General features: G+C 36.9%; 1 protein-coding gene across 5 annotated transcripts in view; it reads right to left on the bottom strand.

Annotated features, from left to right (window-relative positions):
- Positions 1-5,768: 5,768 nt before the first annotated feature.
- Positions 5,769-23,757, bottom strand: part of LOC129822782 (ras-related protein Rab-28) — a 40,349-nt gene continuing 22,360 nt past the window's right edge. For 2 of the 5 annotated variants that reach the window (XR_008754525.1, XR_008754529.1), the window contains exon 8: positions 11,562-11,650. Coding sequence is in view for 2 of the 5 variants with exons in the window: in XM_055881204.1 (XP_055737179.1) it covers positions 11,558-11,650 (93 nt within the window). In the remaining 3 variants the exon portion in view is untranslated. Of the gene's footprint in view, positions 11,651-12,807; positions 13,605-23,757 lie in introns of those variants that run through there. The other 3 variants (XR_008754528.1, XM_055881204.1, XM_055881211.1) reach the window with 3 other exon arrangements.

Below are 23,757 nucleotides of genomic sequence, written 5' to 3'. Positions count from 1 at the left end.
CCACGTTTGGACAACTGTATGGGAACTTGCCTACACTCCCATTTGATCGATGCAAAATACATTTGATTAAGGGATATGCTAACTGTGGATAACAGTCGTTCAAGTTCAGCATAGCTAGCTAGCAAAGTGATTCACATGTCTTGCTAGCTAACCAAATGACACCTGCATCTCTTAGCTGTAGCCACCAAAAAATGATATGCGGGAAAAGTCAGCCACTCATGCACTCGTACAATAATATGGCCTCCTCCCTGCAGATAGCGTTAGGCTCCATGTTTTTAGCTTGCTAAATAAATAGCTAAATAGGTATGGTTGCCTATTAGCCATGTTATGACAGACGTGTTGTCATTGCCCTTACTAGTCTTGTTGTATTGACATTCCCAGTGGGGGTGTGTGGGTAAAATCACTGGGGAAACCAAACCAATAAAATAGCCATAATATGTTGTGATATTTGCGATGTTTGCTCTATAACCCATTAGTTCATACACCACCGTGATATACAATAAAGCTGTGACAACAAAAAGACAAGTCACACAGTGGAGGAATAAATTGAACTACACATATATTTTTCTTCACAAAACCGGAGACCAATATCTGTCCGGTGAAGCCCACAAAGCAAACATTGCACATAACAAACAATTATATGACCTGAATCATGGTCAAGCAAGTCAATATTTTTCAACATTTTACAAAAAAAATAGCTACTGATTTAGAACCACAGAGTTAAAGCAGGTCAGCACAAAGGCAACAGGAGCACTGGCTCCGCTATTCCAGCACCATTTCAACTTAACTTCTTGTGACTATAGGGGGTGCTGTTTTCTCATTAGCATAATTTGCATTACAGATTAAACGGCTTCCTACTCAATTCTTGCTCGTACAATATGCATATTATTACTGTTATTGGATAGAAAACACTCTCTAGTTTCTATAGCCGTTGGAATTTTGTCTCTGAGTGAAACAGAACTCAATCTACAGCACTTTTCATGATAGGGAGTCAGATTTCAAACATTTTGGCCACTGATCTGGAGTCAGTTTAAAGCTCACTGTAAACGCTATGGAGAAACAGACACTGCTTACGTCTTCCCCTGGATGTCTGTGCGTGATGACGCTTTGAATGGTGTCGATTGCGCAATCAGTTTCCCTATAAGACACCAAATAGCGGAAGTAGCTTCCCTTTGCTGCCTGCGCCTTGCGCGCGAAGGACATCGGACTCGCCTCCTTCCAAGCATTAGTTTAGCCAGAAATATTTCTCCGGTCATGTTTTTACCCGTTATAGGTGTTAACAGCATCATAAGGTAGTTAATTTGAACCGTTGTATAGCAATTTATATCCTTTTAGTGCGATTTTGAGGCATTGCTTTGTTGTGCACTTTGACGCGCTGGGCACATTTCGGGGTCCCGGTCGTACGTTAGTGGGCATTTCGACGGACAAGTGGACATCTTTCGACCAAAAGAAGATTAGACCCAAGAAAGGATTCTTTGCCCAAGATTCTGATGGAAGAACAGCTCACAGTAAGAACAATTTATGATGATAAATCGTGTTTCTGTCAAAATGTTAAACGCTTAAGCCGCCATTTTGTTTTGTATAGCTTCGCTTGGCGCAACCTGTATTGAAAAGTAAGGATAATTTAAAAAATGTAAATCAGCGATTGCATTAAGAACTAATTTGTCTTTCCATTCCTGTCAACCCTGTATTTTTTAGTCAAGTATATGATTAGCTATTGATTAAACTAGATCACTCAAAGATGGCGACCGACATTTCCAGGCTTGTTTTGCTACTATTTTCATTGTATAACCACGTTTTTTTTATGGCTAAATATGCACATTTTCGAACAAACTGTATATGTATGTTGTAATATGATGTTACAGGAGTGTCATCTGAAGAATTCTGAGAAGGTTAGTGAAAAAATTAATATATTTTGGCGATGATACGATATCGCTCTCTTTGGCTAGAATCAGTGCTCGGGTAACGTTTGCGTATGTGGTATGCTAATATAACGATTTATTGTGTTTTCGCCGTAAAACACTTAGAAAATCTGAAATGTTGTCTGAATTCACAAGATCTGTGTCTGTCCATTGCTATGTGCTGTGTATTTTTAAGAAATGTTTTATGATGAGTAAATTGGTAATACACGTTGCTGTCTGTAGTAATTCTAGGAGCTTTAGTGAGATTTGTGATGCTGGCTGCAATGGCAAACTATGATTTATACCTGAAATATGCACATTTTTCTAACAAAACCTATCCTATACCATAAATATGTTATCAGACTGTCATCTGATGAGTTTTTTTCTTGGTTAGTGGCTATCAATATCTTAGTTTAGCCGAATTGGTGATAGCTACTGGTGTTGAGAGAAAATGGTGGACAAAGAAAAATGGTGATTTTTGCTAACGTGTTTAGCTAATAGATTTACATATTGTGTCTTCCCTGTAAAACATTTAAAAAATCTGAAATGGTGGCTTTATTCACAAGATCTGTATCTTTCATTAGGTGTCTTGGACTTGTGATTTAATGATATTTAGATGCTACTATTTAATTGTGACGCTATGCTAGCGATGCTAATCAGTGTGTGTGTGGGGGGGGGGGGGGGGTGCTCCCGGATCCGGGGTAGAGGCTCGTTAGAGGTTAAACATTTCAACATCATCAAATCAACAAGGCTATATATGCTTAGTTTAATACACTGAAAACAAACTTAAAGATACCAAAAATTATTTAGTCCAATGAATGTTGCTACACATCATGTGGCAGTCCATTATACTGATTTCTGTGTGTGTGTATGTCCATCCTCCTCTCTTTCATGTTGGCAGAACGGTCTATGACTCTGTCATACAGTACGCTTTTAGTTTGTGTTTTCATAGGCTAGCAAGCATTTTAGGTAGCCTAACTTCCTCGCTTGGGCAAAAACGAATCAGCTAAGATAGCTAGTTAGTTAACGTGAGCCTACTACGTTACATCAAGGCTACATAATTGAACTTATTTCGTCTCAGGCCAGAGGCACAATGTATGAATTTAGGGTTAGATCAGAATCACCATCGTAATCATTGGCCTGTACAGAGAATTCAGTCAAAACCACAAATCCAAATCCACATCTCCATCCATGGCTTAGGAAAGGTCCGACTTAGCAAGCTAGCTACTGTAGGACATCAACACAAGCAGCCCAGAAACATTTGTCTGAAATTGATGACGTTTAGCATAGGATGTGATTTGATTGGTGTGAAGCCAAATCCAAACTGGCCTCCCTTGGGGGGCGTTTTGCTGCACCAGGACAACCCACAGTTGAGCTCAGCTCAAAGCTAATTGGCTAATTATTTTATTTAAAAATAAATGATCGAGGGAGGCCAAATGTTTGCTGGAGTCAATCAAATGCTACAGAGGCAATATGTCATCCTCTTTTATTCCAGACAACATCAGATACTACATATACTGAGACAGAGGTGAGCTGTTTCTCTCGCTCTGATGATTTCTCCGGTGAGATTCAACCACTTAGGAATTGATGGAAAATTTTGAAAACACAGAGAAATTAAAGGTAAATTATTTTATTATTTTTATTGGTTAAATATTTGGGGAAGCCTGGCTTCCCTTGGCATCCATAAATACACACCACTGGACATTCCCAGCCTTAGTTACATTCGTCCGTTTTCGTCCAAAACATTGAGTCATTGAAACTGAAACAGTGCATCCCAAAGGGCTGGAGGCAGCAAAACATTTACCAGGCCAGCTGTGATTTACAACCTGATAGCAATAAGTTTTGGTCTACCAAGTAAAGTATTGGTGAATTAAATATATTTATCACGCATTGAACTGCATCCATCTATTCTGCCAACGTTGCCTTACTCTACTTCATGGAATTTTTAGACAAACATAACCTATTTTTAAAACCTCTTATAAAGTTGGTTTGTAGCATAAACTGGGATTTTGATATTTTTGCCTGGTATGATTGTCTGTTTTATATCGGCAAAGTAGTTAAAACAGTGTCAGTTCGACTTTAAAAGCACTGAATGGCTCCAGTATCATGTTTAGGATCGACAGTATTTTTGGAAACAGTATGAAAGGAATCACAAAGCACAAGACCTTGTAATCTGCCTCACTCCTGACATTTTAACCACACATATTCACTTTTTTGTGTCTCTGCTTATGGATGGGACATCCATGGAGTGACATCCAACTCGGGTGCCACTCTGCAATTGTCTTCATTGTTCAGACACGCCACCTCAGGTTGGTTTCTGGCGCCAAAGACACACCGAAGTGGACAAGTGCCCAGGAGTTTTGTAATTACAGTCATGTTTTAAATAATAATACCGCTGTGGCTCTGTCCAATGGAGGATCTTAATCAAACACACTACCCACACAGCCCTCAATAATGAGAGCCCTCCATTATCACCACAGAAAGGGACATGTTCATTAATCACTGTCTCCATAGGGGACAAGATGTCCTTCTTTTGTTGGGTAGGCTGGTCGAAATTGACACACCAAAATGTTTTTGTTTTTTTTTATATAAAAAATTGAATAAATGTGACATGGGATGCCCATTGGCCTGTTAAGAATCTGCTGCTTTGATTAGCAAGTATTTCTCCCACCATTACCTCAAGAGAAAAATGTGTTGATTGTATAACATTTCAAAATGTGCGAGAAAAACCCAGCTTTGGAAGCTTAGTCCCCGTGTCCCTGTCGAAGAGATGAGGGTATCTGCTTTCTGTAGCTATTTCTATTTCTCAACTTTCAATATTCAACTCAATCGCAACTATTTTACAACCAAGATATTTGATATTGCTTTGAGATAGACTCCAGTCACCCAAGTTATAGACTGTTCTCTCTGCTACCGCACGGCAAGCGGTACCGGAGCGCCAAAGTCTAGGATCAAAAGGATTCGCAACAGCTTCTACCCCCCAAGCCATTAGACTGCTGAACAATTCATAAAAATCGCCACCAGACAATTTACATTGACACCCCCCTCTTGTACACTGCTGCTACTTGCTGTTTGTTTGTTACCTATGCATAGTCACTTCGCCCCCACCTACATGTACAGATCACCTCAACTAGCCTGTACCCCTGCACACTGACTCGGTACCGGTGCCCCCTGAATATAGCCTCGTTATTCTTATTGTGTTACTTTTTATTATTACTTTTTATTGTAGCCTACTTGGTAAATATTTTCTTCTTCTTGAACTGCATTGTTGGTTAAGTAAGCATTTCACGGTAAAGTCTAAACTTGTTGTATTCGGCGCATGTGGCAAATAAAGTTTGATATGATATGGAAATGCGCACCGGCCATTACGAGGGCATAGCAACTATTTAACCCAATGAGTCCCACCATGACGCTGGCGTGATTTGGATGCTTTTAAACATTGTGTTTGAGTTAGACTTCTGGGTTGTACCATTGGAGGGGGCCAGGTCTTTTTTACAAAAACATCTGTAGAGTCCGAATGGTTTTAGCTGCAAACTATGAAGTTTGACAGATATGAAAAGCATAAACACACATGTTGCTCTATGACCAGTGATTTTAGGATGTTAACCTTGGTGGGGCCAACTCGACATTTTTTAATTGGGATGCATACCAGCAAAGCCACTACACAACACAAATCAATACAATAATTGGACTATAACGGTGCCCACAAACTGTTAGGCCCTACATAAAGCTGTCCCAACAGCAGTCCAGACAACTTACCACTGTTACACCTGGCTAAGCTGGAATTACAAGTGTGTGTGCATGCAGGAGTGCGAGCGCCGCACGCACGCACATACACACAGGTAAAGAAGTATACACACAACCACACACATTTACATAATATTTATTTCCAGAATTCCAAGGAGGCACAACGTTGCACAAACTATACACGAGCAGCCCAGTAATTACTGGCATTTTTATTTTTCATATACAAAGTCTGTACTACTTTTGAATGTTTACTAGACAACCCTTTTCTAAGTGTACAGAGTATATAACATTATGATTTCATACTTAACTTTCAGATATTTTCTTTTCATGACCAAAAGTTATAAGGAGTACAGAGGCTATTCCATCCAATGAGGGAAGCTCCTTACATCTTACTGAAATGTGAGCAGCATTGAAAATAAGATCTTTCACAAAGCAATGCATTTATCATTTATAAAGACAATTCACACATAAGGCGAAGGCCATGGTTTACAGAGTAAAATCCAACCATGTCACATTGTCATGTATTTTCTTGTTTTGAGGGATGAGTATCCGTACAAAACACATGCCTATAATTTATGTACTCTTAGAAAAAAAGGGTTCTTTGGCTGTCTCCATGGGGGAACCCTTTGAAGAACCCTTTCTACATGGAACCCAAAAGGGTTCTTCAAAGGACTCTCTCATGGGGACAGCCAAAGAACCCTTTTAGAACCTTTTTTTCTAAGAGTGTTGGTTGGCTATTATTCACCTTGTTTGGTAAAAACGCAGATCCTACGAAGCACTTTGTGTCAAAGCAGTTCTTCATTGCAGACTTTTCTGTTCTACAACAGACAGATGAAAAGGGCTACAAAGATACAGATATATTAATTGTCATACCTTTAAGCTGCACCAATACATACTTAAATGTCCATTGTCAAGGTTAAAAATGCCAAATCTAGTCGACAAAAATAGAAACGCAACAATTTCTACGATTTTACTGAGGTACAGTTCATATAAGGAAATCAGTCAATTGAAATAAATTCATTAGGCCCTAATCTATGGATTTCACATTACTGGGCAGGGGCACAGGCATGGGTGGGTCTTGGAGGGCATAGGCCCAGCCAATAATAATACATTTTCCCCCACAAAAGTGCTTTATTACAGACAGAAATAATCCTCAGTTTCATCAGCTGTTTGGGTGTTTGGTCTCAGACGATCCCGCAGGTGAAGAAGTTGGGTGTGGAGGTCCTGGGCTGGAGTGGTTACACGTGGTCTGTGGTTGTGAGGCCCGGTTAGACTTACTGCCAAATTCTCTAAAACAACGTTGAAGGCAGCTTATGGTAGAGAAATACACATTAACTTCTTGCGCCTATAGGGGGTGCTGTTTCAAATTAGCATAATTGTCTCTACAGATGAAACGGCTTCCTACTCAATTCTTGATCATACAATATGCATATTATTACTATTATTGGATAGAAAACACTCTCTAGTTTCTATAGCCGTTGGAATTTTGTCTCTGAGTGGAACAGAACTCATTCTACAGCAATTTCCCTGACATGGAGTCAGATTTCACACATTTTGGCCCCTGATCTGGAGTCAGTTTAAAGGCCACTGTGAATGCTATGAGGATACGGACACTGCTTACGTCTTCCCCTGGATGCCTTTACGTGATGACGTTTTGAATGGTATCGATTGCGCAATCACAGCCACTATAAAAGAAAAAAACCTGTAGGTAGGAACTCTTTTCCAGCTGCGCCGGACGCGCGGTGGACACCGCCCTGCTCTTTTTCCAAGCATTAGTGTAGCCAGTAATATTTCTCCGGTCATGTTTTCACCCGTTATAGGTGTTAACCTGTTGAGGCTGGGGGCGCTGTTGTCACTATTTATGCTAATCGTGTAATTTTTGAAACGGCTTCCCACAAAATTCTTGATCGTACAATATGCATATTATTATTATTATTGGATAGAAAACAGTCTATAGTTTCTATAGGAGTTGAAATGTTGTCTCTAAGTGGAACAGAGCCCATTCTACAGCAATTTCCCTGACATGGAGTCAGATTTCAGAAATGTTGGCCCCTGATCTGGAGTCAGTTAAAAGGCCACTGTGAATGCTATGAGTATACGGACACTGCTTACGTCTTCCCCTGGATGCCTTTACGTGATGACGATTTGAATGGGGTCGATTGCGCGTTCACAGGCGCTATAAATTAAAAAACTCTGTAGCTAGCAAGTCTTTTCTTGGTGCGTCATGCGCGTGGAGGACACCGACCCGCACCTGTTCCAAGCATTAGTGTTGGGAGTAATCTTTCTCCGGTCATGTTAAGACTCGTTATAGGAGTTAAAAACATCATAAGGTAGTTAATTTAAAGCGTTTTATAGCAATTTATATCCGTTTAGTGCGATTTTGGGACATTTATTTCTGAAACGCTGTGAATAGCTGGGCACGCTTCCAGTTCATCCCGAACGCAGTTGGCATTTCCACATGGCAAGAGGACAGCTTTCCACCAAAAGACGATTAGACCCAAGAAAGGGTCCTTGGCCCAAGATACTGATGGAAGAACAGCTCAAAGTAGGAACAATTTATTATGATAAATCGTGTTTCTGTCGAAAAATGTTAGTGGCTTAGGACGCCATGTTTTTTGACGTAGCGTCGCTTGGCGCAAACTGTATTGAAAAGTAAGGATAATTTAAAAAATGTAATTCCGCGATTGTATTAAGAATTAAATTGTCTATCAATCCCTGTCCACCCTACATTTTTTTAGTCACGTTTATGAGTATTTATGTATAAGAGTAGATCACTGTCTAATATGGCGCACGGACATTTTCTCACCAGCTGGGCTACATTTCACATTGTCTAACCATGATTTTGGTGGCTAAATATGCACGTTTTCGAACAAACTTTATATGCATGTTGTAATGTGATGTTACAGGGGTGTCATCTGAAGAATTCTGAGAAGGTTAGTGAAAAAAATAATATATTTTGGCGATGTTGACGTTATCGCTCACTTTGGCTAGAATTAATGCTGGGGTAATGTTTGCACCTGTGCTATGCTAATATAACGATTTATTGTGTTTTCGCTGTAAGACACTTAGAAAATCTGAAATATTGTCTGTATTCACAGGATCTGTGTCTTTCGATTAGTGTATGCTGTGTATTTTTACGAAATGTTTGATGATTAGTAGTTAGGTAAACACGTTGCTCATTGTAATTATTCTAGTCCATTTGTGACGGTGGGTGCAATTGTAAACTATGCCATCTACCTGAAATATGCACATTTTTCTAACAAAACCTATCCCATACCATAAATATGTTATCAGACTGTCATCTAATGAGTTTTTTTCTTGGTTAGGGGCTATAAATATCTTAGTTTAGCCGAATTGGTGATAGCTACTGGTGTTGGTGGACAAATAAAAGATGGTGGATTATGCTAATGTGTTTTTAGGTAATAGATGTACATCTTTACATATTGTGTCTTCCCTGTAAAACATTTTAAAAATCGGACATGTTGGCTGGATTCACAAGATCTGTGTCTTTCATTAGCTGTATTGGACTTTAATGTGTGAAAGTTAAATATTTGAAAAAAATATTTTTTTTGAATTTCGCGGCTCTGCCTTTTCAGTGGGGGGGGAGTGCCGCTAGCGGCACCCTCATCCTAGACAGGTTAACAGCATCATAAGGTAGTTAATTTGAACCGTTGTATAGCAATTTATATCCTTTTAGTGCGATTGAGGCATTGCTTTGTTGTGCACTTTGACGCGCTGGGCACATTTCGGGCTCCCGGTCGTACGTTAGTGGGCATTTCGACAGACAAGTGGACATCTTTCGACCAAAAGAAGATTAGACCCAAGAAAGGATTCTTTGCCCAAGATTCTGATGGAAGAACAGCTCACAGTAAGAACAATTTATGATGATAAATCGTGTTTCTGTCGAAAAATGTTAAAGCTTACGCCGCCATCTTGTTTTGTATAGCTTCGCTTGGCGCAATCTGTATTGAAAAGTAAGGATAATTTAAAAAATGTAAATCAGCGATTGCATTAAGAACTAATTTGTCTTTCCATTCCTGTCAACCCTGTATTTTTTAGTCAAGTATATGATTAGCTATTGATTAAACTAGATCACTCAAAGATGGCGACCGACATTTCCAGGCTTGTTTTGCTACTATTTTCATTGTATAACCACGTTTTTTTATGGCTAAATATGCACATTTTCGAACAAACTGTATATGTATGTTGTAATATGATGTTACAGGAGTGTCATCTGAAGAATTCTGAAAAGGTTAGTGAAAAAAATAATATATTTTGGCGATGATATGATATCGCTCTCTTTGGCTAGAATCAGTGCTCGGGTAACGTTTGCGTATGTGGTATGCTAATATAACGATTTATTGTGTTTTCGCCGTAAAACACTTAGAAAATCTGAAATGTTGTCTGAATTCACAAGATCTGTGTCTGTCCATTGCTATGTGCTGTGTATTTTTAAGAAATGTTTTATGAGTAAATTGGTAATACAGGTTGCTGTCTGTAGTAATTCTAGGAGCTTTGGTGAGATTTGTGATGCTGGCTGCAATGGCAAACTATGATTTATACCTGAAATATGCACATTTTTCTAACAAAACCTATCCTATACCATAAATATGTTATCAGACTGTCATCTGATGAGTTTTTTTCTTGGTTAGTGGCTATCAATATCTTAGTTTAGCCGAATTGGTGATAGCTAATGGTGTTGAGAAAAAATGGTGGACAAAGAAAAAGGGTGTCTTTTGCTAACATGGTTAGCTAATAGATTTACATATTTTGTCTTCCCTGTAAAACATTTAAAAAATCTGAAATGGTGACTTTATTCACAAGATCTGTATCTTTCATTAGGTGTCTTGGACTTGTGATTTAATGATATTTAGATGCTACTATTTAATTGTGACGCTATGCTAGCGATGCTAATCAGTGTGGGGGGGGGGTGGGGGGTGCTCCCGGATCCGGGGTAGAGGCTTGTTAGAGGTTAAATTATCTGACAACAGCTGTGGTGGACATTCCTGCAGGCAGCATGCCCATTGCATCTTCCCTCAAAACTTGAGACATCTGCTGCATTGTTTTGTGTGACAAAAGTGCACATTTTAGAGTGACCTTTCATTGTCCCCAGCAGCAGGTGCACCTTTGTAATGATCATGCCGTTTAATCAGCTTCTTGATATGCCACACCTGTCAGGTGGACGGACTATCTTGGCAAAGGAGAAATTCTCACGAACAGGGATGTAAACAAATTTGTGCACAACGTTTGATAGAAATACGTTTCTGTGCCTATGGACAATTTCTGGGATCTTCAATTTCAGCTCATGAAACATGGGGCCAACACTTTACATGTTGCGTTTATATTTTTGTTGAATACATACATGCATACACACACACACACAATCAAAAATGGTCCTTTGAAGAATAATTGAATAATGAAGACAGTAGAAGAAGAAAAATGACAAAAGAATATAACAGTTGCTCAAAATATATTGCTGAAAAAGTGGAGGGCCCATTTGCTTTCAGCATAACTTCATATTTAAAACAGACGTATGCTGCAACCAAAGCTGATTACTACTCAAGAAATCCATTCATGAAAATAGATTAAATGTATTGAAGCCATGAATATACTGTAGGGTCCCTTTACATATACAAACTGTACATACAGAGAGATCCTCACATTCAAATCTTAAAATATCTGATGACCCTGAAAACCCTCAAAAAAGGAAATACTGATATAAAGCCTTTCTAAAGACTTGTGCGTTGAGAGAGAGAGAGGAGGTGTGTGTGTGTAGCAGAATAAAAGCTGGCTCAATTCCCCTGCTTTGGCTATGGGCCAGTGTGTTGGGGGCAGCCTGCTGGTCAGAAGCCCTCACTGCTATAGTCAGTTTGTGGAGGAGCAAGAGGGGAGGTGGGGGAGAGAGGCGGTCACTGCACTGCACACATGGAGCTGCGCGGGGGGTTGACTGTCCTCGCCACAGGTTCTTGACTGTAGTTCACGATGTCTGCCTTCACCACACGCTATGGAAACACACGAACATAAAGACATAAACAGAGGCAAAATATGAGAAAGCTGCGACCACACTAGAAAATCCATCTGATTTAAAGTGGCAATATGTAACTTTTTGGGCGACCTGACCAAATTCACATAGAACTGTTGATCTATGATCTATCATTCTACTTGAAAGCAAGTCTAAGAAGCGGTATATCAGTTCTATGTGCGCTATTTCTATGCTTCCATTCCTAAAATGAGTTTTTGTGTCTTTTACTTTCGGTTTTGTACACCAGCTTCAAATAGCTGAAACAATACTTAGGGTTATGGAAAATATATTTCACAGCGGTTTAGAAGGTACAGTGATTCTCTACACCATCTTATTTTGTCACAAACTGAAATTAGGTAAACTATTAGAATTTTAGCAACCAGGAAATGGAGCGATTTCTGCAAAGTGCACCTTTAAACACTAATTATATACAATTTAAGATTAAATGTACCTAATTGATACTACAAAATATTTGCTATTTGTTCCTGCATAGTCCAGAAATTTATGGATCACAAAGCAGGCCCCAGGTCTCCCTTCCCAGGCCCCAGACCATACCTATATAATTCAAATACATTTCATTTGTCGCATTCAGAAAAACATGTCAACTGAAGTATACAAGTTAATGGATGAATGTTGTGGTAAAAATAAAATATGGAGAATCTGCTCAAGTCTTTTTGCTCAACGCCAATCACAAGCATAGAAACAGGTCAAACAAAGGTCAGTCTGACACAAGCTCTGTCCGGGGGCCAAGCCCACTTCTCTGGATCATACTGATGCAGCCCACTAAAATAGTCGGGAATCCCTGGCAACAGCTTCTACACAAGTGTCATTTCATGTTTTTTCCTCTTAATGACGCGACTTAAAAATATATTACTCCCAACAAAATGTTTGGGCCAAACTACTGTTAGGACCAGTCGAAACCAACCAAAGACTTTCTCCATTAATAATCAAACTAACTAATAACTCAATTAAAGTGGAACTGACAGCGTTAACTACTTTGCAGATATGAAAACAGACAATCATAATATCAAACCTTTATAAGAGGTTATATTAAAAATAGGTTATGTTTGTCTAGAAATTCCATTAAGTAGAGTAAGGCAACGTTGGCAGAATAGATGGATGCAATTTAGTGCGTGATAGACCAAAACTTATTGCTATCAGGTTGTAAATCACAGCTGGCCTGGTAAATGTTTTGCTGCCTCCAGCCCTTTGGGATGCACTGTTTCAGTTTCAATGACTCAATGTTTTAGACAAAAACGGACGAATGTAACTAAGGCTGGTAATATCAATACAATCAAACTAGCAAGGGCAATCATCACAAGTCAGTCATAACATGTCTAATAGGCTAACATATCCATTTATGTAGCTATTTACTTAGCAAGCTAAAATACCTTAAAGGCATTTGTGAAAATTCTATAGCAATATAGAGTGGGTAGGCGGCCGTGCCTTTGGACAATTTATAGACACTGCAGTAAATAAAACCGAATAAAAACATGTCATTCTTATCCAGGACTGGACTCTACACAGAACGTTGTGCCCTTGCCATTCAGAGCTACAGTATTCTCAAACATTCTTTGAAAATACGAAAACATGAAAATGACCATATCTAAGTGCTCGCTTCTCTATACACCTGGGGGTGTACAGACAAATATTTGAATAAGACTTCATGTTGCTAAAACGCTGTCAGTTCCACTTTAATTCCCACAATTAAAATACAACGACGACCTCTACCACAACCACTTCGTAAGGGGTCTTGCGGTTTTGTACCAGGTACTAATAGATACAGTATATTTCAGGAGAAAAATATATCTGTGTGCGACTGTGTGTTGACATACTTCCAACTACTGAACCGAACAGATTTTGCTCTGATTGGTCTCCTGTCTAACGGGGACTTCGTCCTGATGGTAGTCCACCAGCTCAGCTTTCACGATCCTCTGAGCAGCACACACACCAACGGAGAGATGGAAGGAGACAAAACCAGGCGGGGAGAAGAGGAAAAGAAAGAAAGTGAAAAAGAAAGAGAGAAAGAAAGAGAAAAGGAGAAAGAGAGAGAAAGAGAAGGAGAAGAGAGAGAAAGAGAGAAAAAAGAAAGAGAAGGAGAAAGAGAGAGAAAAGGAGAAAGAAAGAGAAAGGGAGAAAGAGAGAAGGAGAACGAGAGAGAAAGATGAAAGAGAGAAAAAGAGAAAAGGAAGAATAAAAAGAGAATGAGAAAAGGATAGAGAGGGAGAAAGAGAAAGAAATAAGAAAGAGAAGAATAAAAAGAGAACGAGAAAAGGATAGAGGGAGAAAGAGAGAAATAAAGAGAAAAAGGAGAGAGAGAAAGAAAGAAAGAGAGAGAAAGAAAGAGAAAAGGAGAAAGAGAGAAGGAGAAAGGGAGAAAGAGAAAGAAAGAGAAAAAGAGAAAGGGAGAAAGGGAGAAGGAGAACGAGAGAGAAAGATGAAAGAGAGAAAAAGAGAAAAGGAAGAATAAAAAGAGAATGAGAAAAGGATAGAGAGGGAGAAAGAGAAAGAAATAAGAAAGAGAAGAATAAAAAGAGAACGAGAAAAGGATAGAGGGAGAAAGAGAGAAATAAAGAGAAAAAGGAGAGAGAGAAAGAAAGAAAGAGAGAGAAAGAAAGAGAAAAGGAGAAAGAGAGAAGGAGAAAGGGAGAAAGAGAAAGAAAGAGAAAAAGAGAAAGGGAGAAAGAGAGAGAAAAAGAGAAAGGGAGGAATAAAAAGAGAATGAGAAAAGGATAGAGGGAGAAAGAGAGAAATAAAAAGAGAACGAGAAAAGTATAAAGAGAGAGAAAGAGAGAGAAAAGAGAAAAAAGAACGAGAGAAAAAGAGAAAGGGAGAAAGAAAGAGAAAAAAGGAGAAAGAGAAAGAAAGAAAGAGAAAAGGAGAAAGAGAGAGAAAGATGAAAAAGAGAAAGGGAGAAAGAGAGAAGGAGAAAGAGAGAGAAAGATGAAAAAGGGAAAGAGAAAAGGAGAAAGAGAAAGAGAAAAAAGGGAGAAAAGGGAGAAAGAGAGAGAAAGAGAGAAAAAGAAGGAGAAAGAGAAAGAAAGAGAGAAAAAGAAGGAGAAAGAGAAAGAAAGAGAGAAAAAGAAGGAGAAAGAGAAAGAAAGAGAGAAAGAGAAATGGAGGAATAAAAAGAGAATGAGAAAAGGATAGAGAGGGAGAAAGAGAGAAAGAAGAAAGAGAAAGGGAGAAAGATAAAAAGAGAGAGAAAGAGAAAGGGAGAAAGATAAAAAGAGAGAGAGAAAGAGAGAAAGATAAAAAGAGAGAGAGAAAGAGAAAGGGAGAAAGATAAAAAGAGAGAGAGAAAGAGAAAGGGAGAAAGATAAAAAGAGAAAAAGGGAAAGAAATAGAGAGAGAGAAGGAGAAAGAGAGTAAGAGAGAGAAAAAGGGAGAAAGAGAAAAAGAGAGAGAAAGAGAAAGGGAGAAAGATAAAGAGAAAAAGGGAAAAGAGAAAGAAATAGAGAGAGAGAGAAGGAGAAAGAGAGAGAAAGTAAGAGAGAGAAAAAGAGAAATAAAAAGAGAAAGGAGAACGAGAAAGAGAGAAAAAGAGAACGAGAACGAGAGAAAAAGAAAAAGAAAAAGAAAGAAAGAGAAAGAAAGAGAAAAGGAGAAAGAGTAATGGAGAAAGAAGGAGAAAAAAAAAAGAGAAAGAAAGAAAGAGAAAAAGAGAAAGGGGAAAGAGAGAGAAAGAGAGAAAAAGGGAAAAGAGAAAGAAATAAAAAGAAAGAAGAGAAAAAGAGAAAGAGATAAAAAGAGAGAGAAAGAAAGAGAAAGAGAGAAAGAGAGAAAAGGAAAGAGAGAAAGAGAGAAAAGAGAAAGAAATAAAAAGAAAGAAGAGAAAAGGAGAAAGAGATAAAAAGAGAGAAAGAAAAAGAGAGAAAGAGAGAAAAGGAGAGAGAAAGAGGGAGAGAGAAGGAGAAAGAGAGAAAGAGAAAGAGAGAAAGAGAGAAGGAGAAAGAGAGAGAAAGGGAGAAGGAGATGAAAGAAAAAGGGAAAAGAGAAATAAAAGGAGAACAAAAAAGTGATAGAGAGAGAAAGAGAAAGGGAGAAAGATAAAAAGAGAGAGAGAAAGAGAAAGGGAGAAAGATAAAAAGAGAGAGAGAAAGATAAAAAGAGAAAAAGGGAAAAGAGAAAGAAATAGAGAGAGAGAAGGAGAAAGAGAGAGAGAAAGTAAGAGAGAGAAAAAGAGAAATAAAAAGAGAAAGGAGAACGAGAAAGAGAGAAAAAGAGAACGAGAGAAGGAGAAAGAGAGAGAAAGAGACAAGGAGAAAGAAAGAAAAAGGGAAAAATAAAAAGAGAAAGAAAGAAAAAGAGAAAGAGAAAGCAAGAAAGAGAAAAATAAAAGGAGAAAGAGAAAGAGAGAGAAAAAGGGAGAAATAAAAAGAGAAAGGAGAAAGAAATAAAAAAGAGAAAGAAGAAAGAGAAAGGGAGAAAGATAAAGAGAGAGAAAGAGAAAGGGAGAAAGATAAAAAGAGAGAGAGAAAGAAAAAGGGAGAAAGATAAAAAGAGAAAAAGGGAAAGAAATAGAGAGAGAGAGAAGGAGAAAGAGAGAGAAAGTAAGAGAGAGAAAAAGAGAAATAAAAAGAGAAAGGAGAACGAGAAAGAGAGAAAAAGAGAACGAGAACGAGAGAAAAAGAGAACGAGAGAAGGAGAAAGAGAGAGAGAGAAAGAGACAAGGAGAAAGAAAGAAAAAGGGAAAAAGAAAAAGAGAAAGAAAGAAAAAGAGAAAGAGAAAGAAAGAAAGAGAAAAATAAAAGGAGAAAGAGAAAGAGAGAAATAAAAAGAGAGAAAGAGAGAAATAAAAAGAAAAAGAGAAAGAAAGAGAAAGAAAGAGAAAAGGAGAAAGAGAAAGAGAGAAAGAGAGAGAGAAAGAAAGAGAAAAAGTGAAAGGGGAAAGAGAGAGAAAGAGAGAAAAGGGAAAAGAGAAAGAAATAAAAAGAAAGAGAAAGAGAGAAGGAGAAAGATAAAGAGATAAAAAGAGAGAAAGAGAGAGAAAGACAGAAAGAGAAAGAGAGAGAAAGAGAGAAAGAGAGAAGGAGAAAAAGAGAGAAAGGGAGAAGGAGAAAGAAAGAAAAAGGGAAAAGAGAAAGAAATAGAGAGAGAGAGAGAGGAGAAAGAGAGAGAGAAAGTAAGAAAGAGAAAAAGAGAAAGGAGAACGAGAAAGAGAGAAAAAGAGAATGAGAGAAGGAGAAAGAGAGAGAGAAAGAGACAAGGAGAAAGAAAGAAAAAGGGAAAAATAAAAAGAGAAAGAAAGAAAGAGAAAAATAAAAGGAGAAAGAGAAAGATAAAAAGAGAGAGAGAAAGAGAAAAGGAGAAAGAGAGAGAGAAAAGGAGAAAGAGAGAGAAAAAGGGAGAAATAAAAAGAGAAAGGAGAAAGAGAAAGGGAGAAAGATAAAGAGAGAGAAAGAGAAAGGGAGAAAGATAAAAAGAGAGAGAGAAAGAGAAAGGGAGAAAGATAAAAAGAGAGAGAGAAAGAGAAAGGGAGAAAGATAAAAAGAGAGAGAAAGAGAAAGGGAGAAAGATAAAAAGAGAGAGAGAAAGAGAAAGGGAGAAAGATAAAAAGAGAGAGAGAAAGAGAAAGGGAGAAAGATAAAAAGAGAAAAAGGGAAAGAAATAGAGAGAGAGAGAAGGAGAAAGAGAGAGAAAGTAAGAGAGAGAAAGAGAAATAAAAAGAGAAAGGAGAACGAGAAAGAGAGAAAAAGAGAACGAGAGAAGGAGAAAGAAAGAAAAAGGGAAAAATAAAGAGAAAGAGAAAGAAAGAAAGAGAAAAAATAAAAGGAGAAAGAGAAAGAGAGAAATAAAAAGAGAGAAAGAGAAATAAAAAGAAAAATAAATAAAAAAGAGAAAGAAGAAAGAGAAAGGGAGAAAGATAAGAGAGAGAAAGAGAAAGGGAGAAAGATAAAGAGAGAGAAAGAGAAAGGGAGAAAGATAAAAAGAGAGAGAGAAAGAGAGAAAGATAAAAAGAGAGAGAGAAAGAGAAAGGGAGAAAGAGAAAAAGAGAAAAAGGGAAAGAAATAGAGAGAGAGAGAAGGAGAAAGAGAGAGAAAGTAAGAGAGAGAAAAAGAGAAATAAAAAGAGAAAGGAGAACGAGAAAGAGAGAAAAAGAGAACGAGAAAGAGAGAAAAAGAGAACGAGAGAAGGAGAAAGAAAGAAAGAAAGAGAAAATAAAAGGAGAAAGAGAAAGAGAGAAATAAAAAGAGAGAAAGAGAGAAAGAAAAAGAAAAAGAAAAAGAGAAAGAAAGAGAAAAGGAGAAAGAGTAATGGAGAAAGAAGGAGAAAAAGAGAAAGAGAAAGAGAGAAAGAGAGAGAGAAAGAAAGAAAGAGAAAAAGAGAAAGGGGAAAAGAGAAAGAAATAAAAAGAAAGAGAAAGAGAGAAGGAGAAAGATAGAGATAAAAAGAGATAGAAAGACAGAGAGAGAAAGAGAGAGAGAGAAGGAGAAAGAGAAAAATTGAGAGAGAAAGAGAGAAAGAGAGAAAGAGAAAGAAAGAAAAAGGGAAAAGAGAAATAAAAGGAGAACAAAAAAGTGATAGAGAGAGAAAGACAAAGGGAGAAAGATAAAAAGAGAGAGAGAAAGAGAAAGGGCGAAAGATAAGAGAGAGAGAAAGAGAAAGAGAAAAGGAGAAAGAGAGAGAAAAAGGGAGAAATAAAAAGAGAAAGGAGAAAGAAATAAAAAAGAGAAAGAAGAAGAGAAAGGGAGAAAGATAAAAAGACAGAGAGAAAAAGGGAGAAAGATAAAAAGAGAGAGAGAAAGAGAAGGGGAGAAAGATAAAGAGAAAAAGGGAAAAGAGAAAGAAATAGAGAGAGAGAGAAGGAGAAAGAGAGAGAGAAAGTAAGAGAGAGAAAAAGAGAAATAAAAAGAGAGGAGAACGAGAAAGAGAGAAAAAGAGAACGAGAAAGAGAGAGAGAAAGAGACAAGGAGAAAGAAAGAAAAAGGGAGAAAAAAAGAGAAAGAAAGAAAAAGAGAAAGAGAAAAATAAAAGGAGAAAGAGAAAGAGAGAAATAAAAAGAGAGAGAAAGAGAGAAATAAAAATAAAAAGAGAAAGAAAGAAAGAAAGAGAAAAGGAGAAAGAGTAATGGAGAAAGAAGGAGAAAAAGAGAAAGGGGAAAGAGAGAGAAAGAGAGAAAAAGGGAAAAGAGAAAGAAATAAAAAGAAAGAGAAAGAGAAAAAGAGAAAGAGATAAAAAGAGAGAGAAAGAAAGAGAAAGAGAGAAAGAGAGAAAAGGAAAGAGGAAGAGAGAAAAGAGAAAGAAATAAAAAGAAAGAGAAAGAGAGAAGGAGAAAGAGAAAAAGTGAGAGAAAGAGAGAAGGAGAAAGAGAGAAGGAGAAAGAGAGAAAGAGAGAAGGAGAAAGAGAGAGAAAGGGAGAAGGAGAAAGAAAGAAAAAGGGAAAAGAGAAATAAAAGGAGAACAAAAAAGTGATAGAGAGAGAAAGAGAAAGGGCGAAAGATAAAAAGAGAGAGAGAAAGAGAAAGAGAAAAGGAGAAAGAGAGAGAAAAAGGGAGAAATAAAGAGAAAGGAGAAAGAAATAAAAAAGAGAAAGAAGAAAGAGAAAGGGAGAAAGATAAAAAGAGAGAGAGAAAGAGAAAGGGAGAAAGATAAAAAGAGAGAGAGAAAGAGAAAGGGAGAAAGATAAAAAGAGAAAAAGGGAAAGAAATAGAGAGAGAGAGAGAAGGAGAAAGAGAGAGAAAGTAAGCGAGAGAAAAAGAGAAATAAAAAGAGAAAGGAGAACGAGAAAGAGAGAAAAAGAGAACGAGAACGAGAGAAAAAGAGAACGAGAACGAGAGAAAAAGAGAACGAGAGAAGGAGAAAGAGAGAGAGAAAGAGAAAAATAAAAGGAGAAAGAAAGAAAAAGGGAAAAATAAAGAGAAAGAGAAAGAAAGAAAGAGAAAAATAAAAGGAGAAAGAGAAAGAGAGAAATAAAAAGACAGAAAGAGAGAAATAAAAAGAAAAAGAGAAAGAAAGAGAAAGAAAGAGAAAAGGAGAAAGAGTAATGGAGAAAGAAGGAGAAAAAGAGAAAGAGAAAGAGAGAAAGAAAGAAAGAGAAAAAGAGAAAGGGGAAAGAGAGAGAAAGAGAGAAAAGGGAAAAGAGAAAGAAATAAAAAGAAAGAGAAAGAGAAAGAAAGAAAAAGGGAGAAAAAAAGAGAAAGAAAGAAAAAGAGAAAGAGAAAAATAAAAGGAGAAAGAGAAAGAGAGAAATAAAAAGAGAGAGAAAGAGAGAAATAAAAATAAAAAGAGAAAGAAAGAAAGAAAGAGAAAAGGAGAAAGAGTAATGGAGAAAGAAGGAGAAAAAGAGAAAGGGGAAAGAGAGAGAAAGAGAGAAAAAGGGAAAAGAGAAAGAAATAAAAAGAAAGAGAAAGAGAGAAAGAAAGAAAGAGAAAAAGAGAAAGGGGAAAGAGAGAGAAAGAGAGAAAAGGGAAAAGAGAAAGAAATAAAAAGAAAGAGAAAGAGAGAAGGAGAAAGATAAAGAGATAAAAAGAGAGAGAAAGAAAGAGAGAGAAATAGAGAGAGAGAAGGAGAAAGAGAAAAAGTGAGAGAGAAAGAGAGAGAAAGAGAGAAAGAGAGAAGGAGAAAGAAAGAAAAAGGGAAAAGAGAAATAAAAGGAGAACAAAAAAGTGATAGAGAGAGAAAGAGAAAGGGCGAAAGATAAAAAGAGAGAGAGAAAGAGAAAGAGAAAAGGAGAAAGAGAGAGAAAAAGGGAGAAATAAAGAGAAAGGAGAAAGAAATAAAAAAGAGAAAGAAGAAAGAGAAAGGGAGAAAGATAAAAAGAGAGAGAGAAAGAGAAAGGGAGAAAGATAAAAAGAGAGAGAGAAAGAGAAAGGGAGAAAGATAAAAAGAGAAAAAGGGAAAGAAATAGAGAGAGAGAGAGAAGGAGAAAGAGAGAGAAAGTAAGCGAGAGAAAAAGAGAAATAAAAAGAGAAAGGAGAACGAGAAAGAGAGAAAAAGAGAACGAGAACGAGAGAAAAAGAGAACGAGAACGAGAGAAAAAGAGAACGAGAGAAGGAGAAAGAGAGAGAGAAAGAGAAAAATAAAAGGAGAAAGAAAGAAAAAGGGAAAAATAAAGAGAAAGAGAAAGAAAGAAAGAGAAAAATAAAAGGAGAAAGAGAAAGAGAGAAATAAAAAGACAGAAAGAGAGAAATAAAAAGAAAAAGAGAAAGAAAGAGAAAGAAAGAGAAAAGGAGAAAGAGTAATGGAGAAAGAAGGAGAAAAAGAGAAAGAGAAAGAGAGAAAGAAAGAAAGAGAAAAAGAGAAAGGGGAAAGAGAGAGAAAGAGAGAAAAGGGAAAAGAGAAAGAAATAAAAAGAAAGAGAAAGAGAAAGAAAGAAAAAGGGAGAAAAAAAGAGAAAGAAAGAAAAAGAGAAAGAGAAAAATAAAAGGAGAAAGAGAAAGAGAGAAATAAAAAGAGAGAGAAAGAGAGAAATAAAAATAAAAAGAGAAAGAAAGAAAGAAAGAGAAAAGGAGAAAGAGTAATGGAGAAAGAAGGAGAAAAAGAGAAAGGGGAAAGAGAGAGAAAGAGAGAAAAAGGGAAAAGAGAAAGAAATAAAAAGAAAGAGAAAAAGAGAAAGGGGAAAGAGAGAGAAAGAGAGAAAAGGGAAAAGAGAAAGAAATAAAAAGAAAGAGAAAGAGAGAAGGAGAAAGATAAAGAGATAAAAAGAGAGAGAAAGAAAGAGAGAGAAATAGAGAGAGAGAAGGAGAAAGAGAAAAAGTGAGAGAGAAAGAGAGAGAAAGAGAGAAAGAGAGAAGGAGAAAGAAAGAAAAAGGGAAAAGAGAAATAAAAGGAGAACAAAAAAGTGATAGAGAGAGAAAGAGAAAGGGCGAAAGATAAAAAGAGAGAGAGAAAGAGAAAGAGAAAAGGAGAAAGAGAGAGAAAAAGGGAGAAATAAAAAGAGAAAGGAGAAAGAAATAAAAAAGAGAAAGAAGAAAGAGAAAGGGAGAAAGATAAAAAGAGAGAGAGAAAGAGAAAGGGAGAAAGATAAAAAGAGAGAGAGAAAGAGAAAGGGAGAAAGATAAAAAGAGAAAAAGGGAAAGAAATAGAGAGAGAGAGAGAAGGAGAAAGAGAGAGAAAGTAAGCGAGAGAAAAAGAGAAATAAAAAGAGAAAGGAGAACGAGAAAGAGAGAAAAAGAGAACGAGAACGAGAGAAAAAGAGAACGAGAGAAGGAGAAAGAGAGAGAGAAAGAGAAAAATAAAAGGAGAAAGAAAGAAAAAGGGAAAAATAAAGAGAAAGAGAAAGAAAGAAAGAGAAAAATAAAAGGAGAAAGAGAAAGAGAGAAATAAAAAGAGAGAAAGAGAGAAATAAAAAGGAGAAAGAGTAATGGAGAAAGAAGGAGAAAAAGAGAAAGAAAGAGAGAAAGAAAGAAAGAGAAAAAGAGAAAGGGGAAAGAGAGAGAAAGAGAGAAAAGGGAAAAGAGAAAGAAATAAAAAGAAAGAGAAAGAGAGAAGGAGAAAGATAAAGAGATAAAAAGAGAGAGAAAGAAAGAGAGAGAAAGAGAGAGAGAGAAGGAGAAAGAGAAAAAGTGAGAGAGAAAGAGAGAGAAAGAGAGAAAGAGAGAAGGAGAAAGAAAGAAAAAGGGAAAAGAGAAATAAAAGGAGAACAAAAAAGTGATAGAGAGAAAGAGAAAGAGAAAGGGAGAAAGATAAAGAGAGAGAGAAAGAGAAAGGGAGAAAGATAAAAAAAGAGAGAGAGAAAGAGAAAAGGAGAAAGAGAGAGAAAAAGGGAGAAATAAAAAGAGAAAGGAGAAAGAAATAAAAAAGAGAAAGAAGAAGAGAAAGGGAGAAAGATAAAAAGAGAGAGAGAAAAAGGGAGAAAGATAAAAAGAGAGAGAGAAAGAGAAAGGGAGAAAGAGAAAAAGAGAAAAAGGGAAAAGAGAAAGAAATAGAGAGAGAGAGAAGGAGAAAGAGAGAGAGAAAGTAAGAGAGAGAAAAAGAGAAATAAAAAGAGAAAGGAGAACGAGAAAGAGAGAAAAAGAGAACGAGAAAGAGACAAGGAGAAAGAAAGAAGGGAGAAAAAAAAGAGAAAGAAAGAAAAAGAGAAAGAGAGAGAAAGAGAAAGAGAAAAATAAAAGGAGAAAGAGAAAGAGAGAAGGAGAAAGAGATAAAAAGAGAGAGAAAGAGAGAAAAGGAAAGAGAAAGAGAGAGAAAGAGAAGTGAGAGAGAAAGAGAGAGAAAGAGAGAAAGAGAGAGAAAGAGAGAAGGAGAAAGAGAGAAAGAGAAAGGGGAAAGAGAGAGAAAGAGAGAAAAAGGGAAAAGAGAAAGAAATAAAAAGAAAGAGAAAGAGAAAAAGAGAAAGAGATAAAAAGAGAGAGAAAGAAAGAGAAAGAGAGAAAGAGAGAAAAGGAAAGAGAGGAAGAGAGAAAAGAGAAAGAAATAAAAAGAAAGAGAAAGAGAGAAGGAGAAAGAGATAAAAAGAGAGAGAAAGAGAGAAAAGGAAAGAGAGAGAAAGAGAGAGAGAGAAGGAGAAAGAGAAAAAGTGAGAGAAAGAGAGAAAGAGAGAAGGAGAAAGAGAGAAAGAGAGAAGGAGAAAGAGAGAGAAAGGGAGAAGGAGAAAGAAAGAAAAAGGGAAAAGAGAATTAAAAGGAGAACAAAAAAGTGATAGAGAGAGAAAAAGAAAAGGAGAAAGAAAAAGAGAAAGATAGAGAAAGAGTGAAATAAAAAGAGAAAGGAGAAAGAGAAAGGGAGAAAGAGAAAAAGAGAGAAAAAGGAGAGAAATAAAAAGAGAAAGAGTAAAGGAGAAAGAGAAAAAGCGAGAGAAAGAGAGAGAGAGAAAAAGAGAAAGAGAGAGAGAGAAAGAAAGAGGAAAAGAGAGAGAAAGAGAAAGAGAGGAGAAAGAGAGAGAAAGAAAGATAAAAAGAGAGAGAAAGAGAGAGAAAGAAAGATAAAGAGAGAAAGAAAGGAGAAAGATAAAAAGAGAGAGAAAGAGAGAGAAAGGAGAAAGAAAGAGGAAAAGAGAAAGAGAGAGAGAGAAAGAAAGAGGAAAAGAGAAAGAGAGAGAAAGAGAGAGAAAGAAAGATAAAGAGAGAAAGAAAGGAGAAAGATAAAAAGAGAGAGAAAGAGAGAGAAAGGAGAAAGAAAGAGGAAAAGAGAAAGAGAGAGAGA

Source organism: Salvelinus fontinalis, chromosome 2, assembly GCF_029448725.1.
Source record: "Salvelinus fontinalis isolate EN_2023a chromosome 2, ASM2944872v1, whole genome shotgun sequence".
Taxonomy (NCBI): Eukaryota; Metazoa; Chordata; class Actinopteri; order Salmoniformes; family Salmonidae; genus Salvelinus; species Salvelinus fontinalis.
The sequence above is the reverse complement of the archived record's forward strand: the minus strand, read 5'-3'. Positions and strand labels throughout refer to the sequence as shown.